This window comes from Pseudorca crassidens, chromosome 16, assembly GCF_039906515.1.
Source record: "Pseudorca crassidens isolate mPseCra1 chromosome 16, mPseCra1.hap1, whole genome shotgun sequence".
NCBI lineage: Eukaryota > Metazoa > Chordata > Mammalia > Artiodactyla > Delphinidae > Pseudorca > Pseudorca crassidens.
This window is the reverse complement of record NC_090311.1, coordinates 77,730,820-77,750,671: the sequence shown is the minus strand read 5'-3', so window position 1 is coordinate 77,750,671 and position 19,852 is coordinate 77,730,820. Positions and strand designations below refer to the sequence as shown.

General features: G+C 39.3%; 1 protein-coding gene across 3 annotated transcripts in view; it reads left to right on the top strand.

Moving 5' to 3' along the window:
- MTR (5-methyltetrahydrofolate-homocysteine methyltransferase) overlaps positions 1-19,852 on the top strand; it is a 286,789-nt gene that overhangs the window by 30,308 nt on the left and 236,629 nt on the right. For 2 of the 3 annotated variants that reach the window (XM_067711001.1, XM_067711000.1), the window contains exons 9-15: positions 2,578-2,678; positions 3,791-3,852; positions 4,949-5,016; positions 9,131-9,210; positions 12,235-12,347; positions 15,570-15,710; positions 16,863-17,048. In XM_067711001.1, coding sequence (XP_067567102.1) covers positions 2,578-2,678; positions 3,791-3,852; positions 4,949-5,016; positions 9,131-9,210; positions 12,235-12,347; positions 15,570-15,710; positions 16,863-17,048 — 751 coding nt within the window. Of the gene's footprint in view, positions 1-2,577; positions 2,679-3,790; positions 3,853-4,948; positions 5,017-9,130; positions 9,211-9,399; positions 9,441-12,234; positions 12,348-15,569; positions 15,711-16,862; positions 17,049-19,852 lie in introns of those variants that run through there. The other variant, XM_067711002.1, reaches the window with a different exon arrangement.

Sequence of the window (19,852 nt, the reverse complement as noted above, 5' to 3'; positions counted from 1 at the left end):
CCTTTTCCGTGCACGTTCTACTCCTGCCTGGAGGCCATGCCTGCCCTGCAGGGTCACCCCGCCACGTGAGCCTTTCAGACCCATCTCTAGGGTCCTCTCTGGGGACCCTTCCCTCTCTTACCAGCCCAGGTCGATGTTCTTCTCAGAGCACTCTATTCACTGCTATTATAGCCTTGGCCATAAAAATAAGAGTCATAGATATTTATTGAGAGTTTGCTGTGTGCCAGGCTTGGTTCTAAGTGCTTTATGAGAGTTCTTGCTTTTAATTTTGGCAACAACACCTTGAGGTAGCTTCTCCTCTTCAGATCTTTTGCTTATTGTTTTAGTTGGGTGGTTTTCTTATTGTTGAGTTTGAAAAATTAAAGAAAATATTTTGGATACTGCATATGTGTTTTGCAAATATTTGTTCCTAGTCCGTGGCTTGTCTTCTCATGCTCCTAACCATATCTTTTGCGGAGCAGAAGTTTGTAATTTTAGTGAAGTCCAGCTTATCATTTTTTTTTCTTTCTTTCTTTCATGGATCCTACTTCTGGTGTTGTATCTAAAAACTCATCTCCAAACCCATGGACACCTAGATTTTTCTCCTATGTAATTGTTATATATATATTTATATCTTTAATAGTTTTGCAACTTGCAATTAGGTCTGTGATCCATTTTGCGTTAATTTTTATGAAAGATGTAAGATCTTTGTCTAGATTAATGTATTCAGATGTGAATGTCCAGTTGTTCCAGTACTGTTTGTTGAAAATACAATCCTTTCTCCATTGGATTGCCTTTGCTCGTTTGTCAAAGATTAGTTGACTGTATTTGTGTGATTCTGTTCTTGGACTCTGTTCAGCACCATTGATCTGTTTGTCTGTGCTCTCTCATCAATACCAGAGATTCCTTTAGCTTTTCAGTGAGTGTTGAAGTCAAGTAGTACCAGTGCTTTGACTTTATTCTTCTACAGTAGCTAATTGTATTAGCTATTCTGGGTTGTTTGCTTCATCATGTAAACTTTAGAATCAGTTTGTTGATATCCACAAAATAACTTGCTGGAATTTTTACTGGCATTTTGTAAATGTATATAAAATTGGGAAGAATCGACATCTTAACTATATTAAGTCTTCCTGTTGATGAACATCGGATAGATTTCCATTTATTTAGATCTGCCTTGATTTCTTTCATCAGAGTTTTGTAGTTATACACAAGTATTTCATTTATTTTGGTGCCATTGTAAATAATGTGTTTCGTATTTCAAATTTCAATTGCTCATTGCTGGTATATAGGTCAACAGTTGACTTTTGTATATGAAGCTTGTGCTTTACAACCTTGGTTCTAAGAATTTTTTAGATGATTCTTTAGAACAGATAGTCTTATCTGTGAACAAAGACAAATTTATTTCTTCCTTTCCAATCTGTATACCTTTTATTTTCCATCTTCTCTTATTGCCTCACCTAGGACTCCCAGCATGATGTTTAGCAAGAGGTGAAAGCGGGCATCCTTGTCTTGTTCCCGATCTTGCGGGGAAAGCATCTAGTTCTGTATCATTAAGTATGATGTTAGCTATAGGTTTTTTATAGACCTTCTTTATCAAGCGGAGGAAGTTCCCCTCTATTCCTAGTTTACTAAGAGTTTTTATCAGGAATGGGAGTTGGGTATTTGTTAAATAAACTTTTTATTTTGGAATAATTTCAGATTTACAGAAAAGTTGCAAAGATAGTACAGAGAATTCCCATATGCTCTTCATCTAGTTTTTTCTAATGAGACATCTTGCATTAACTGTGGTACTTTCGTCAAAACTAAAAGTATATTACTATTAACTAACTCCTGACTTTATTCTGGTTTCAGGTTTTTCCACTAATGTCCTTTCTCTGTTTCAGGATCTAATCTAGTATATCACATTGCACTTAGAAATCATAGTCAAAGAAAAAAAGTAAAATGTGAAAAAATAAAAGATGACATAGTCCTGTCACTTCATAGTTAATTCTTGAATTCCTGAAGACTTCAGCGGCTCCCACTGAGTGTGATTTTGGAGGGGTTTTAGCAGCTCTGCTTTGATCTATTTTATTTTAGTCTGCAGTAAGTTTCATTTGCAAAACAGAGAGCCCCTTGGTTACAAATTAATTTATAAGAGGACAAATTCTAAGTGCAAGGTCACGTTGCAATTCAGTTGGAGCAAGGACTGAGTCTTGGTCTTCAAGACCCCCGAAGTGGCTTCCATGTGCCATTAATGTTCCTTCTACCTCCAAGATTTTCCTTTTTCTTTCTCTTAAGTATTGCTTTCCAGTGTTTATTAGCAGTGGTAGTTCGCAGACATTTCTGTTTCATGGTATACCATTAACTAAACGGTGAGCTTATTTAAGGAGTCACATCCGTAGGCAGCATCTAATGTTGGAGACATGGGCAGAAATATTTAGTGTTGTAGGGAACTTCAGTGAGGTGGCTTTGACTGGAGCTGAATAAACTTGCTTTGAATCAGGAGACTTACTATCTGCTTGGTTTTAAATGTACTCCTTTCTTTATCATAACTTTTTATATGTATAAATATTTAGAATAGAAGAGGGTACTTCTAATACCTTCTTTTTGTTTTTCCAGCATTGGATTAAATTGTGCTCTGGGTGCAGCTGAAATGAGACCTTTTATTGAAACAATTGGAAAATGTACAACAGCCTATGTCCTCTGTTATCCCAATGCAGGTGTGTGTTTCAAGGGAGTCACACATAGGAAATGCAAATACACAAGACCTGGGTAGATAGGATAACAGATCTGGATTAAAAGAGTTTGTTTTGCAGGTCTTGGTATATAGTTGACTTTCAATAGGAATTTTCTAAATGAAGAGTATTCGGGTCTAGACCACTGTTTCCCTCTAGACTTGAAGGAACAGTTTGGCTCAGCCTGAAAGGGTCAGAAGTGGACAGAACTTGGGGGCATGAAGCCTAGTCATAACTTATCTGGCCAGAGCCTTGGAATTGGTGACAGTCCTTGCCATGTGGGCGTGGCCAAAGAGATGAGTGCAAAGAACGTGAGAGAGAGAGCCCTCTTCTTTGTTCCACTGTATCGACAAAAGAGCCTGTTACTTTTCTCCTTTTTAAAAGTTAGGACTTAATGGTATATAAAAATTCCTAAGATAAATGTAGACAATTTTCAGACTATCCATTTAATATTGGTAATCCATTCTGGGTTAACCAGATTTCCTGGTGAATGTTTCTGAGCACCAGTTAACTACTTGGGGCTAAAAATCATTTTCCAGCCTTCTTTCTCCAAATATGTACATTTTAATGTGCAGTAAATTTTATTTCCCACCAGGAGTAAGATAACTGGAAGGGGATAATAAATAAAACAGGAAATTGCAAAATTAGATGCTAAAGTCTTACTTGGGAAAACTTACTTGAGAGGAGATGGGTTGTGTTTTGCTTGTTTTTAATTGCATGTCTGGTGCTCATTAGTTCAAAGCATGTGTGGTACTCTTCCAACCCCTACCCCTAGGCGTCTAGGAGACAAGAATGAATTTCCTATACAGAAAAGGGAGGGATAGGGGTAGGGAAATTCTGTCTCATGTAGCAGTGATGCTTTTCTTTCAAATAGAAAAGAAATAATGGATGTTTATTTTCCTCTGTGATTTTATTGTTGTTGTCTGGTATGGAGTCTCTGTACTTATTATGTTTAATGTTAAGAATTCTTACTTGTTTTTGCAAGTAATCACGATTTAATTATAAATATTTTTGTAACATTTTAACCTAAAGCCTTTACAAATACTATGTCATTTGTTAAAGTAATTTCCAGTAATGGCTGAAATATACTTTCTTAGGTCTTCCCAATACCTTCGGTGAATATGATGAAACTCCGCACGTGATGGCCATGCACTTAAAGGTCAAGAATCCTCTTTCACTTCGTTTTTAAGAGATAGAGAAATGGAATTTTTGATTTAGAATATCTAGAAGTAGACTTTTCCCCTAAAGAAATCCCAGTGTATATATAAAAAATAAAAGCTTAAGATGAATTAAAATGATGGAGGCAGAGGGAGGGGCTCACTGTCAGCATCCTTCTCCACAGTGGGTACTAGTGGCTATTGGGAAATTCTCAGAGAGGTCCAGCCCAAACTAACTGAAACTCGGCTCTCCTCTGCAGCCCTCCCAGGTGGTCCCCTCCACCCCGCAGACTGCTGGGTGGAGTCTATGTCTCCTAGCTCCCCACTGTCACCTCCCCCATTCTCCTTCTCTCACATACACCTCCCATCTTTGAATCCCAGGTCACGAAACCATACTACCCATGACCCCTCCTTATCACTAACCCCTGGATCTCTTTTCCCTCATTCCTTGAATTTTTAGCTTCTGGCTTACCGACATTCTCTCCTAAACTATTTCTCATTTAATTCTTATGTTTTCAGTACCTTATGTAGATGCTCTTTTCAATACTCTGACTTCTCACTTCCTTGACTTCCTCTCTCTCGGTTATCTTGTGCTTCTTTCAAACCAGCTGTGGTTAAACTCCAGCTTTCAAACCAACTGTGGTTGAACTCCAGACCTGCACTGTGCAATATATGTAGCCACATGTGTAGCCTCTACCACATGTGGTCATTGGAGCACTTGAAATGTGGCTGTTGTGACTGAGGAACTGAATTTTTAATTCTTTAAACATTTGAATTTAAATTTAAAAACTGAATACGTATTATTGGAAAATGAATTACTTAGCTCCCATTCATTCTGCTCAGCATATGGGTAAAAAAAAACTTTATCGTGATCAGATAGGCAAATATCTCATTGCATTTCATAGTATCTGAACTGGTCTCTGCTTTTAACCTTATGTCTAAGGCTTATCAAAGCTTGATATCTAGAGTTAAGTATGTTTAGCTCTCTTTTAAATGGAAAATTAGTTATTCAGGAAATGCAGATTTTCTGCTGAATTGGTAGTGGTGAGCTTAGAATTCAGATGAACTCTCTGAAACTTTTTCTTTTCCTAAATGCAGGATTTTGCTATGGACGGCTTGGTCAATATAGTTGGCGGGTGCTGTGGTACGACACCAGATCATATCAGGTGATAATCCTTTCTAAGTATTTTACCTTTTGTTATGGGATGAATTGTGTCCCCAAAATTCATAGGTTGAAGCCCTAATCCCCAATTCCTCTGAATGTACCTGTATTTAGAGGTAGGGCCTTTAAGGAGGTAATTAAGGTAAAATGAGGTCATATGAATGGATCCTGATCCAATGTGACTGGTGGGGACACAGGCACACACAGGAAGGGGCCATGTGAAGACCCAGGGAGAAGATAGCCAGCTACAAACCAAAGAGAGGTCTAAGAGGAAACCGGTCCTACTGACACCTTGACCTGAGACTTCTAGCCTCCAGAACTTGAAGAAATAAATTTTGCTGTTTAAACTACATAGTCTGTGGTATTTTGTTATGGCAGCCCTAGCAAACTAAGATACTTTATATTATGAAAAATTCCAAAAATTAAAGTAGAAAAATAATAAAATGAACCCCCATGCACCTATTGCATAGTTTCCATAATTTTCAGCATTTTGCTATTCTTATTTATTCTCCAACTTTTTTTTCCCTTAGACTATTGTAAAGCAAATCCTACATATCTTTTTTTTTAAATTAATTTTTGTTGGAGTATAGTTGCTTTACAATGTTGTGTTAGTTTCTGCTGTACAGCAAAGTAGATCAGCTATACGTATACATATATCCCCTCTTTTTTGGATTTCTTTCCCATTTAGGTCACCACTGAGCATTGAGTAGAGTTCCCTGTGCTATATAATATGTTCACATCAGTTATCTGTTTTATACATAGTATCAATAGTGCATATATGTAAATCCCAATCTCCCAATTCATCCCACCTCCCCTTCCCCCTTGGTATCCGTACGTTTGTTCTCTATGTTTGTGTCTCTATTTCTGCTTTGCAAATAAGATCATCTGTACCATTTTTCTAAATTCCACATATATGCATTAATATACGATATTTGTTTTTCTCTTTCTGACTTACTTCACTCTGTATGACAGTCCCTTGGTCCATCCGTGTCTCTGCAAGTGACCCAATTTCGTTTCTTTTTATGGCTGAGTAATATTCCATTGTATATATGTACCACATCTTCTTTGTCCATTCTTCTGTTGTTGGACATTTAGTTGCTTCCATGTCCTGGCTATTGTAAATAGAGCTGCAATGAACATTGTGGTACATGACTCTTTTTGAATTATGGTTTTCTCAGGGTATATGCCTAGTAGTGGAATTGCTGGGTTTTGTGGTAATTCCATTTTTAGTTTTTTAAGGAGCTTCTGTACTTTTTTCCATAGTGGCTGTATGAATTTACATTCCCACCAACAGTGTAAGAGAGTCCCCTTTTCTCCACACCCTCTCCAGCATTTGTTGTTCGTAGATTTTTTGATGATGGCCATTCTGACTGGTGTGAGGTGATACCTCATTGTAGTTTTGAAGCAAATCCTAGATATCTTAACACTCTACCTTTAAATACCTGAATAATATTCCAGTGCTCAAAGAGGGACAGCCGATATTTCTTGTGGGCAAATACCTGCCTCCACTAGATTCTCTCATGAAAGGAAGAGACAATAAGCAACAAGCACCTTGAGGTCAACAGGAGCATCTTCACCTCGCCTGACACAGTCACTGCTTAACCCACGTTGTAGAGTGAGGGCATGAAGGAAGGGGGTGGGAGACAAGGGCAGGGCGAAGGGTGTGTTTAAGTCCCTGCAGTTTCGTGGTTTATAAGAAGATTGGAAAGATTGGAATTGAGTGGAATAAAACACCGTTGAGGACTGTTTGTATTTGTTTTTTTTCCCTAGAGTGACTGATGATCATATTTTGAGCCAGTCTGCTTGCATGCCTATAATACGTTCACTGTACTGAACTGCCTAATGTTGCACTGAGTTTGTTGACTTCCATGATAGACTCTGTGAAGAGTCTCTATAATTTTTTAAACATAACATCTTTTAAATAATATCTGAAAGTTATCAGTAGTTGAGGATAGCTTATCTTTGGATCTCTTTTTGTTTTTAAGATTATCTCCTTCTTTATAAAAAGAGTTGTGTTTTTTGTTTCTTAACATTTTTATTGGAATATAATTGCTTTACAATGGTATGTTAGTTTCTGCTTTATAACAAAGTGAATCAGTTATATATATATACATATGTTCCCATATCTCTTCCCTCTTGCATCTCCCTCCCTCCCACCTTCCCTATCCCACCCCTCTAGGTGGTCACAAAGCACCGAGCTGATCTCCCTGTGCTATGCGGCTGCTTCCTACTATCTATTTTACATTTGGTAGTGTATATATATCCATACCACTCTCTCACTTTGTCACAGCTTACCCATGCCACTCTCTCACTTTGCCACAGCTTACCCTTCCCTCTCCCCATATCCTCAAGTCCATTCTCTAGTAGGTCTGTGTCTTTATTCCCATCTTACCCCTAGGTTCTGTTTTTTTTTTGCCGTACGCGGGCCTCTCACTGCTGTGGCCTCCCCTGTTGTGGAGCACAGGCTCCGGACGCGCAGGCCTAGCAGCCATGACTCACGGGCCCAGCTGCTCCACAGCATGTGGGATCCTCCCGGACCGGGGCACGAACCCACATACCCTGCGTTGGCAGGCAGACTCTCAACCACTGCGCCACCAGGGAAGCTCTCTTAGATTCCATATATATGTGTTAAGCATACGGTATTTGTTTTTCTCTTTCTGACTTACTTCACTCTGTATGACAGACTCTAGGTCCATCCACCTCACTACAAATGCTCAACATCATTAATCATTAGAGAAATGCCAATCAAAACTACAATGAGGGGCTTCCCTGGTGGCGCAGTGGTTGAGAGTCCGCCTGCCGATGCAGGGGACACGGGTTCGTGCCCCGGTCCGGGAAGATCCCACATGCTGCGGAGCGGCTGGGCCCGTGAGCCATGGCCGCTGAGCCTGCGCGTCCGGAGCCTGTGCTCCACAACGGGAGAGGCCACAACAGTGAGAGGCCTGCATACTGCAAAAAAAAAAAAAAAAAAAAAAAAACTACAATGAGATATCATCTCACACTGGTCAGAATGGCCATCATCAAAAAATCTAGAAACAATAAATGCTGGAGAGGGTGTGGAGAAAAGGGAACACTCTTGCACTGTTGGTGGGAATGTAAATTGATATAGCCACTATGGAGAACAGTATGGAATTTCCTTAAAAAACTACAAATAGAACTACCATACGACCCAGCAATCCCACTACTGGGCATATACCCTGAGAAAACCATAATTCAAAAAGAGTCATGTACCAAAGTGTTCATTGCAGCTCTATTTACAATAGCCAGGACATGGAAGCAACCTAAGTGTCCATCATTGGATGAATGGATAAAGAAGATGTGGCACATATATACAATGGAATATTACTCAGCCATAAAAAGAAACGAAATTGAGATATTTGTAAAAGAGTTGTTTTAAAAATACCTGTGTGTGTATGTCTATCTATCTCTGCATATATATTTGCTGCTTTTACTTTGCCATTCACATACTCATTTGGGGGGCAGTAGAGTGAGCAGTTCATTCTGGTCCTGATAAATTTAGTAGAGCAGCCAGATTTTTCCAGGCTGATCAGAAGACATATTTCATCGAAGCTGATAAGGTTCAAAAGAGTATGAATAATTAAAACAAATTTTTAGGAGTAATAATTTTGGAGTTTCAGTGATGTATTACTCTTTACCCTCCTTACCATATATGTGTGCTTGAAAAAAACAGACCTAAAGGATTTAATTTCCTTCACTCCTGGCACCTCCTCTCCTATTTGCTTTCCTTCTCAACAATGAAGCCTTTTTTTCTTTTAAATTACCATGTGGATTTGATGGAGTTAAGGATATCTTCAGGTTTGGGAAGGGGTGGAGGAGATTTGCTATTAGCGTTTGTGCAAACCATCACGTCTGTAGGTTCACATCTGTGAGCACAGAACTTGGTACAATCAGTGCACAGCAACGGGGCAGATACAGAAATGTTAAAGATTATAGATTCATTTTCTGCATTACTGAGAAAACTGAAAAGCACAGTTGCTGCTTTACATTTGGAACTAGGTATATAATTATATTAAACAGACTTAATTTCATAGGTGGAAATTAGTTTAATTGAATTTTGTTTGGATTTAATGGATATTGTGTTTTCTCTTTTAACTCAGAGAAATTGCTGAAGCTGTGAAAAACTATAAGCCTAGAGTTCCACCTGCCACTGTTTTCGAAGGGCATATGCTACTGTCTGGTAAGTCATAAAGACATGATTTTTTATGATTTCAGAAATTGTTTGTAGATTGTTAGTATGTTTAGTCTACGTGGTAGTGATATTTCTGCCACAGAACTTGTTTATTAGGTCAAAGAAGTGTACATATTTTTCTTGGTACTTAAATGAATTCTAGTAAAGGACGCTTTGGTTTTTTTTAGGGGTGAGAGCGGGAAGATACTGACTTCAGGGAAATGTGAATGAAAGCACAGGTAGTGGCCTTGGTCAAACGTATTGTGCACTGCTTTGAAAATGTACATAGGCCACAGCCTAACACTTTTAATCATCAGATTTGCTGCTAGTTCCTAAAAAATCTAGCCCAGGCTTAAGGTTTTTTAATGATGGTAGCCTCTTCCTAGAAAATTTTGTTTGCTTCTATAACATTATTGTCATGCTCTTATGTTGGCTGTGTGTTTAGGTTTTACAAAGAGTTGTGATATTTATTATTCTGTTTTGTTCTCAACAGCCCTGTGGAGTAGGCAGCTTCCCTTTTTCAGAATGAGCTCTGATATTCACAAAAGGAACATTAGTAAAATAGATTATCATGCCAACTATTAGAAAAATAACTTTAAATTTTATATTTTTCCCATAATACTTTAATGATGTATTCTTAGATAGTATCTTTAAGCAAAAAAAAAAAAAAGTGTATACAGATTTTGAGAGAACCTGCAAATAGCACACATATGGAATTATGCACCCTAATAATGGAGAATTTAATGTTTCTCTAAATTGATGTATTTTTGTTCCATATGCTCTCCTAAGAAAAATGAAATAAAATGACAGTGAAATAAAATAAAAGTGACAGCAAAAGTAATACCCACTTTTCTCACTCAGAACATATTGTATAGAATTACTCCCAGTGAGTGAAAATAAAGTTGGGTTAGAAATATGCCTCTTCAGGCTACCCTTTTTTTCCTTTTATACTCTAGAAGCTGGGATGAGATTAGAAGAAGAGGGATTTGTGATTTATGACACACTCCCTACCCTGAAAAAGTGGCTTTTGTCAGAGAAAGGTGTGGTAGGATAGTTTCTTTTAACCTTAGATCTTAAAGCTATTAATTGACTTCAGCCAAGGACTAAGTTGAAATTGTTAGCCTTTGCCAAAATGGAAACATGAAAGAACCATTTAGTTATGATTTTTAAAGAGTTTATGTGTAAGAATGAAAGAATTCTTTCTTCTGATTTGAATTTCATGTGCTATTTCTAAATTGTTTTAAAAATCACCTTCAATCAGATTTTAAAAGAATGGCACCAAATATACTCTTTTTAATTGTTCTTTTATAAATTGCAGACTTGAGAACAATGTAAATTTTTTTTAACTTATTTATTTATTTTTTAATTTTTGGCTGCGCTGGGTCTTCGTTGCTGTGCGCAGGCTTTCTCTAGTTGCAGAGAGCAGGGACTACTTTTCGTTGCAGTGCAGTGGCTTCTCTTGCTGTGGAGCACGGGCTCTAGGTGCTTGGGCTTCAGTAGTTGCAGCACATGGGCTCAGTAGTTGTGGCTCGCGGGCTCCAGAGCGCAGGCTCAGTAGTTGTGGCGCACGGGCTTAATTGCTCTGCAGCATGTGGGATCTTCCTGGACCAGGGCTTGAACCCGTGTCCCTGCATTGGCAGGCGGATTCTTAACCACTGCACCACCAGGGAAGTCTGAGAACAATGCAGTTTTTGTGTCAGATACTTCACATTCATAATAGATCAGAAATGCTTTGTGTGAAATACTTTTAGGGCAACACCACAGGTTCTCTTCACCATTTAAATGCTGGCAGCCCTGCTTGTCTTCCCTGGGAACCCCAGGGTCTGACTAAGGGTCGACATGGAGGGGAGGGGCTGTGAGGATGTTACCAATGGGAAAGGAAATCACAGCCCAAACTGGAAAGTGATAGTCTTCCCAGTTGGGGAACAGAAGACCTGGAATAGTTTTGTAATTATCTATCTTCATTATTTTCCTCTCCCTCATGTCTGTTTCTTCCTCAACCAATGCTTTGGGAAAGGACTCAAAAGCCATTTCCTTTTATTAACAAGAACAGCTGGTGCTAATTTTATAAGCTTGATAACGCTTATCAATGTTACCTAGTCTCATTTTTACAGTAACATTGTGAGGCAGATACTTCTGCTGTCTCTATTTTATAAGCTTAGAGGCTCTGCGAGAAGTGCCCCAGAGTGTTCACTGAGTCGGCTGTGCAGGGCTCAGACCCTAAGGCTGGCTTCCCGAGAGCCTGCTTGTAACCATCTAGCAAGACTTCTGCTCCTAATACTGTAGATACAATGAGTAGAACAAAACCAGTTAAAGGCCTTTTCCTGTAGCGGTACTGTATGCTGCATGTTGCTTTTTTACCTCAGTGTAATGTGTCCACATTAATTATCTGATATTTGCCCCTAAATCAGCCTGTAATAGTGGAGATGATATTGTCCCTTTGCAAATAAGGAAGGAGGAGCAGAAAGCCCAGGTGGCTTGCCCAGAGTCAGCCATCTCCCAGGGCTCAGCCCAGGTCCTTCCTCGTGACCCTGTTAGGCCTTGCTGGTTACTCGTTCTTGGCTTCTGGATCAAAGAGACGAGATAAAGCTCTAAACACACTGTTGGTGGGATTAAGAACGCTTGCTCCATCAGGCTTCAAGCCGATGTCTGAATGGACAGCTGTAGAGCAGTCCTTAGATTCTAACTTCATGGTTTTTGCCCCAGGCTCTTGGTTACATAAGAATATGATGATAATTTTTCCTTGTTTCTCAGAGCTGATATGATTCAGCTCTTGAGAGAAATTTGCAATTTAAAACCCTGAAATATTTCTTCTTTTGAGAGTTCTGGTTATAAACATAGAGCCTTTTGTTGTGTTTAAATATCCCTAGGGGGGATGGCCATGACCCTTTTTACACGTTAGGTCTCCTTAGCTAGTCAGACGGGCTGTGGCACAGAAACTTCTTTTCTTTTTCATGAAAACATTTATTTTCTGTCTGTCTCATGTCGTTACATGCATTTTCAGAAAATTTTCAAAATGCTTCTCCTTTCAAGGTCTAGAGCCCTTCAGGATCGGCCCTCACACCAACTTTGTTAACATTGGAGAGCGCTGTAACGTTGCAGGATCCAGGAAGTTTGCTAAACTCATCATGACAGGAAATTATGAAGTGAGTATCTAAATAAGACCCTCAAGGCATCTGCCAGGCTTTTGGCTAAGACAGCACGGCAAGTCAACAGCTCTGCCTTTGATAATCATTAGCAGAGCTGCTGGGAAGTGTGAGAAGAACAGTAGAGTGTGTTTGTAGCTGGCAGAGCTGGTGGGAGGATGAGGCTTCGAAAAATCATAGCTGCCCTTGTCAATATTTTTCAAAAAAATTCATCCAGGGTATGAAGTGGGATGAGATGGGAGGCACCCAGGTTCTAGCTATTTCTGTTAGTAGTGAAATACATTTAAAAATTTGAGGATACGCTTCATTTTGGCTTCTCACAAATCTTTCCAAGAAAAGGGAAAGCCAAGACAATTCCTATTCATTTCCTCATGACCACATCAGACACTGACTAATGTGGTATTATTGATTCTTTTCACTGTAAAATAAGCTAAACAAACACAAAGCTTGCAAGGTAGTTTCACCATAGGATTCTTAAACTCGGTCACTGTAAGGATGAGCAAAATTTAATCCAAATAGAGCCCACTCTAAAAATCTGGACAAATTTGTTTTTCTTATGCAAATACAAAGTTAAAAATGGAGGAACCTGATCTGAGCTTTAATGATAGCCTTTGCAACCTTTAGGAAATAGATCTTCCAGCAACCAGTATCGAAGCAGACTTAGTTCTAATCACAAAGAAAGGGCTCATTTATCGTCCTTTATGGACTTGTTAATGACGCTCCGTGGCCTCCCTCAGCCATCTCCTCTGCAGGTAGGTCAGTAGGACCTGGTTACCTGGTTCCTGACAGTTCCTGTCAGTCCTATTCTCTTCGTTCCCACTGCTGCCTAGCCAGCACGTGCTGCTGCCATGGTCCTCCCCAGTTTAGAAGCTTTCACGGGGTGGCTTTTTTTGCACATGGGATAAAACCCAAACTCCTTTAGACCATCATCCACATAGACACCAAACTGCCTTCCATCCTGATTTGTCATCTGAACGTTCCAGGAGGCTTGCTTCTGCCTCCAGGCCTTTGTTCCTGTTTGTTCCCTTCTGCAGTCCTGATGACCCTTCATGGTTGTTTAGGGTTCTTCAGTTGGCAGTATTTCTATTTCTGTTTTGATTCTTAAGACCATTCTGTGGTGTCCCTTTCAGCTCTCAGATTTGATACATTTGCTACTGAGGGCAGATGGCATTTTAGGAAGAAGCAAACAAGTCGGAGTGATATCTGTCATCTTATAAGGTCTTACTATTGAATATACGCCAGTCACTGTGCTGAGCGCTATACAGCATTGCTCGTGTAATCTTTACAGACCTGTGAGATAGGTGCTGCTATTATCCCCATTTTACAGGTGTGCAGCTGGAGGCTTGGGGGAGGTTAAACCACTCGCCTACTGTTTGAGAGCAAGTGGATGAGAGACCCTAAGTCCTCAAAGCCCATACCCTTCACTGCTCTGCTGTCTTGGCTTGGAGGACACGGGAAGGAGGCCGGGAAGTAGGAGGGGGTTGGGGAGGAATGGCTCCTCACTGGATTCCAGTTCCCCATAGTTAGTGACCCCTCAAGGCTCTGTGTTAAGGGAATGACCTGAGAGAAGGTCCATTCCTGTCTTTGTGCCCAACTTGTACACCTTTAAACAAATCACTTCATCTCTTGGAGCCTATTTGGGAAGGTTGGACCGCTGAGCTGTGATTCTGTGGCTCTTCTGATGTAGAAAGGTCAGGCATTGGCATCTGTGTTGCGTGTCTTTTGACCCCTGGTCTAACCAGGTCGCTTGCTATCCCCCCTGTGCTCCCTCCAGTCCATTTCCCAGGGGCAGCTGAAGCTGCTCCCTCTCAGGTAGCTTTCTCCACTTCAGTCTTCAGAGATCTTGCCCTTCCTGGTGTTTAGGCAGGACATTTGACTCGTACGTTGTATGGCAGTAGCTTTTCATGTGCTACATCATATGCCCCCAACTAGATGAAAGCCCTTCAAGAACAGGGACTGTGACTTATACTTCTTTTTATTCTTTATGGTATTAATATTTAACATACTGCTGATACCGAAAACATTTTTTGCTGAATTTTATTGCGATCCTTTTTCTCTGTGTAACCTTGTGTCATTATGAGTGGTCTTTCCTTGCGGCCTATGCCAAAGTGTCTCATGCCTGTTCTTTTACAGTGATTGCTAAAAATTTCTTTGGTTTCTTTGGCTAAGAAAAAATTAGGACAACATCAGAATCTACAGTTGATTTTACCCCTGCTTATTTTATGACACTATGAAGTGTGCAACAAAGACTTAAAGTCTCTGCTGTACCAGTCAGTTAGAAAGCCTTATTGAACATGTCTCTTTTGCCCAGTATTGTTCAAATGAGAGTGGGAGATACCTAAGACCTTTCTAGATTTCCAAACGCTTAAAATCTATTTCGGAGAATAAGCTAATACTCGTGAAATTGTGAGGAAATGATAATGTAATACACCATGTGATAATGTTTATAATAGTTACAGATGTTTAGAGGCAGCCGGTCATTGAGGAATAAGCAGTGTTTCCCGAAGTATGTTCTCGGAAACACTGATCCTACATGATATTCCTTAAATGACCGTAAGTGGGAAATGCTGTGTATTGTATCTTGTCCTTGGAGATTTACGGTGTATAATAGTGTATCAAAGGATTTGAAAATCCTTTTAGCACAGAAGAAGTTTATTTATACGCATATTTCATGTAACTTCTATCAACAGCCTACAATGACTGCTTTGCGTGTTTCGGCAAACACTGAAGAGTTAGATAAGTTTCAGACTGTTTCTCTAAGGACTTTTTTTGGAGGAGATGGGACTTGAGCTGGATCTTAAACAGTACAGGAAGGAAGGGGATTGTGTTGGAAGCAGAGGGAACATCATGTGTGACACAGAGGTGGAAACAGATTTGGCTGGGTGGAGGGTGCCGGGAGTGGGCGATGGGCAAGAAGTTCAGTTGCATGAGAAGATGGGGCAGGTCCCAGAGGGCCCGGAACACCAGGCTGAGGGCTAGAGGCTCTTTGCAGGAAGAGTCGAGCTTTGCTGGGTTCTGAGGAGTGACCCGCTGTGATGGAAGCAATGTGTAAGAAAGCTTCATCTGAGATGGTTGAGAGCAGGCTCAGGGTCGGGGGTGCTGGCCAGGCAGTCTAGTGGAATCTAAAAGGACTGCCTGCTGGGGGTGGTGAAGGACTACATTTGTCAGCCTTCTCTTAGTCACCCTCTCCCAATGCTCGTTCCCCTTGAATTCCATCCTCAGGAAGCTCTGAGCGTTGCCAAAATGCAGGTGGAAATGGGAGCCCAGGTGTTGGATATCAACATGGATGATGGCATGCTGGATGGACCAAGTGCAATGACCAGATTCTGCAACTTCATCGCTTCCGAGCCTGACATTGCCAAGGTCGTACAAAACCTTGATTCTTCAAGGGAGTTTACATGTGCTGCTCTGTCGCTCATTTAACTTTGTCACTTGTCCCTTTGTCTGTCATGTCATACACTGGTTTTCTGTTGTCCTGTGTTGAAAGCCCAGTGGTTTCTGATTGTCAGTTTTCTCACTTAATGGCAGCCTTTCGATAGAAACCAGACTTTAGAGAGAGATGTGACTTCAGGGTGGCTGTTTCCAAGGCTTCTGGAGTTGGTCACAAGGATTGACTGAGTTTCCTCTGATGTCTGGCTAGGCTAAGAACCAACTTTTCATGTCTCTGAAGGATATACTTACTGTTCTTACCGAATCATTAGTTCTCTCCCTATCACAGACAAGGGAACTCTGTTAATCCTTCCTTATTGCAGGAAGAAGAGACCTTTTTAGGTTTATCAGAGTGAGACAGACTTATAAAACAAGATTAAATCAAGGTGTTAATGTCAGCTTTTACATTTGTTCTTTAAAAGATGAAAGTTAATTTTTGTGTCCATCTTTTCAAAAATTTTAGATCGATTCTAAAAACTTTCAAAAGTCTCACTTCACTTCTCTACCATTGAATTTGTGATGAGGAGTGATTTTTGAAGTTGTTTTTATTGTTGGTGTTGTTTGAAAGACACCTCCTATAGTGCTTTAAGAGATAGGGCTGTCATTTTTTTGTTAAGCTTCATTCAGCAAATGTGTAAGTTAGAAGTCTTGTGGTAAGCAGTGAATGACATTAACCTGTCCTTCATTTGTCTTCAACTCCTCACTTAAAAGCCTCCACGGTCCTCTGGGAGTAAATATTTTGCGAATTTAAGGTGCAGAGAAGCTAAATGACTTGTTCAAAGTCTGAATCAGACGGGGAGCCCGTGAAATGACTTCAGTGCTTTCATTCTGATGTTTAGCTGTGATCTTTTGAGTTACCAGTTTCTGGCCCATGCATGGGGTCTTTTGTGAGACTGGAATTACTCCAAGTCTTTTGGGATTTAGGAACAAGGGCTTAAAATCACATTAAAATCGTATCTCTGTCACACTACTGTTATTTGTTTCTTGTTTCCCTAAGGAAGAAAGAGGGAATATCTGGGGGTCCTTGGAAGGGGATTTGTGGTAACTTACAGGCTTTCTGTTATCACCTTACCCTTCTGACCTCAGGTGCCCTTGTGCATCGACTCTTCCAATTTTGCTGTGATTGAAGCTGGGTTAAAGTGCTGCCAGGGGAAGTGCATTGTCAACAGCATCAGCCTGAAGGAGGGAGAGGATGACTTCTTGGAGAAGGCCAGAAAGATTAAAAAGTTTGGAGCTGCTGTGGTGGTTATGGCTTTTGATGAAGAAGGACAGGTGAGTGATTTCTTTTGCTCTCGCTCCATTGTGTTACACAGGCTTAGAGCAGTGGAAGAGAACTGAGTCCAGAACAAATGTGTTTACCATATATATCATATGTGTGTGTATACACACACACAGAGGCATACCTCAGAGATACCACGGATTCCGTTCCAGGCCACTCTAATAAAGCAGATATCACAGTAAAGTGAGTCGCATGAATTTTTTGGTTTTCCAGTGCATGTAAAAATTATGTTTACACTATACTGTAGTCCATTAAGTGTGCAATAGCATTATGTCTAGGAAAACAATGTACATACCTTAATTAAAAATACTTTATTGCTAAAAAATGCTGACCATCATCTGAGCCTTCAGGGAATTGTAGTAGTAACATCAAAGATCACTGACCACAGATCACCATAACAAGTAGAACAATAATGAAAAAGCTTGAAATATTGCGAGAATTACTAATACGTGACACAGAGACATGAAGTGAGCAATGCTGTTGGAAAAATGGTGTCGATAGATTGCTCGAGGCCGGGTTGCCTCAAAGCTTCAATTTGTAAAAATGCAGTATCTGTGAAGTGCAATAAAGGCCAGTAAAACGAGGTATGCCTGTAGATATACATGTGTGTATGTGTGTATACACAAGTACATACACACATGTGCATACATACTTATATATATATGTATACATATATATGTATGTGTGTGCGTGTGTGTATATATATATATATATATATATATATATGAAAATTACATAAGACACAATAAGGTTTTTACATCAGTTGAGAAAGGAATTATTCAGTAAACGCTATTGGAATAACTGACTCTGCATTTGGAAGAAAAAGAGCCCCATTTCCCACCATATCCCAATATAAAATATACATCAATTAAAGATCTAAATGTAAAAAAAATCTGAAGAATATATGAGAAAATATTCACTGAAACTTGGGAAGCCAGAAAGAAAACTGATAGACTTATTTACCTAAAAATGTAAAACTTTGTATGACAAAAGATACGGTATTATTTGCAGCATGAGTAATAGCAGTGCGTTAATATCCCTACTCTGCAAAGAGTTTCTATAAATCAGAAAGTAAAATGCCCTAATCAAGTCAGTAGCAGAATGAACAAAGGAAAAGAACAAGTGATTTTTAGAAAAAGAAACACAAATAGCCAATAGACCTATGAGAAGTTACTATACTTACTAATAATTATATTATATTTCTATAAATAAAAAATGAAGCAATAATGAGATATTAGTTTCCTTTATCAAATAGAGGAAAAAAGGGGAAAAATTGAGAAATGGCAACTCCAATGTTTTCTGTGCCACAGAATCAGGGAGAGGCGATGGGAGGCTTCAAACACAGTGATTGTTTAACCTGGGTGATGGGTGTGTGGTGATTACTGTATTGTTGTTTTATAATGTTATAAATACTTTCATATCTCTTCCGTATTTAATTTGATTAAATATTAATATAAAAAAATCCATACCTTATAATTCAGCCTTCTTCTGGGAATCTTTATTAGGTTGAGTATGTGTTCATATTCATTGTAGCACTGTAGTAGCAAAACATTGAGAAGGCTCTAAATGTCCATTAATAGGGGAATACTTAAATCTGCCTACATGTCATATAGAATACTGTGTAGCAGTTAGAAAGAATGAGGTGATGGAACCATGTCTAGAATATATGTATGTACATATACATATGTTTGTATATATGTGTGTGTGTGTCTCTCTCTCTGTGTATATGTATATATATATATATTTTGGCCACGCCATGTGGCATGCAGGATCTTAGTTCGCCAACCAGGGATCAAACCTGTGCTCCCTGCAGGGGAAGCACAGTGTCTTAACTACTGGACCACCAGGGAAGTCCCTAAAATATATTGTAAAGTAAAAAAACAAACAAACAAACAAAAAAACAAGTGGCACGATCCTGGTTTTATTTAATAAAAAAGGATTTATATGAATATATGTGTGTCTGTAAACAGAGAAAAAAATTTGGTTGTTAACTGGAGGGTAGAGCTGAATTGACTTCTTATTTATATAATTGATAAGTGGTGGGGTTATATGTTATTTTTCTTTTCTTTGTTTTCTCGTGTTTTTGAAGTAAAACTTTTTTAACAGAAGTGTCTTGTTTTTGTGCAAAAGATGTATTTTCTCCATGAAAAAAATTCACATAGTCCAGAAGAGGACAAAAGAGAGTTAATTTTGATAACAAACATGTATTGAACCTTTAGTTGCACCAAGCAAGCACACTCACATGTTAAATCAGTTTTTCTTCCCAACATATAAATGTTGGGTATATATTATTATTTTTGTATTTCATGTGAGTAAGCCAAAGCACAAAGACTTTACCTGACTGTTGTCGTGCTCAGATTCAAACCCAGGAGATCTGGGTCTGTGCTAAATGGTTGGGTGAAAGAATCCAGGGTGAGGCTGTCAGGGAAGAGTTGGCTATTTTAGAGAAGGTGGTCTTGAAAAGCCCCTCTGACGGGGAGATGTTTGAAAACCTGAATAAAATGAGAAAGCCACGTGGCCATTTAGGGGACGAGAAGAGGTTCTAGAAAATTGAAGATTTTGTATGAACTGCTGTTCTTTAACTCTTGCCCTGACTCAACAAAATGTTGACGTCTTCCCGTCTTAGTAAATATGGATTATAACTCCATCTTTTATGGTTGCATTATATTCCAGTATGTATGGTTTACTTAGTCTATTATTGCATAAAATTTTAGTAGGATGAACAGTTGCCAGTGAATATACTAATTCGTGCAGCCGTTTTCCTCTCGTAGAGTGATTTTCTTAGTTCATAGAAGTG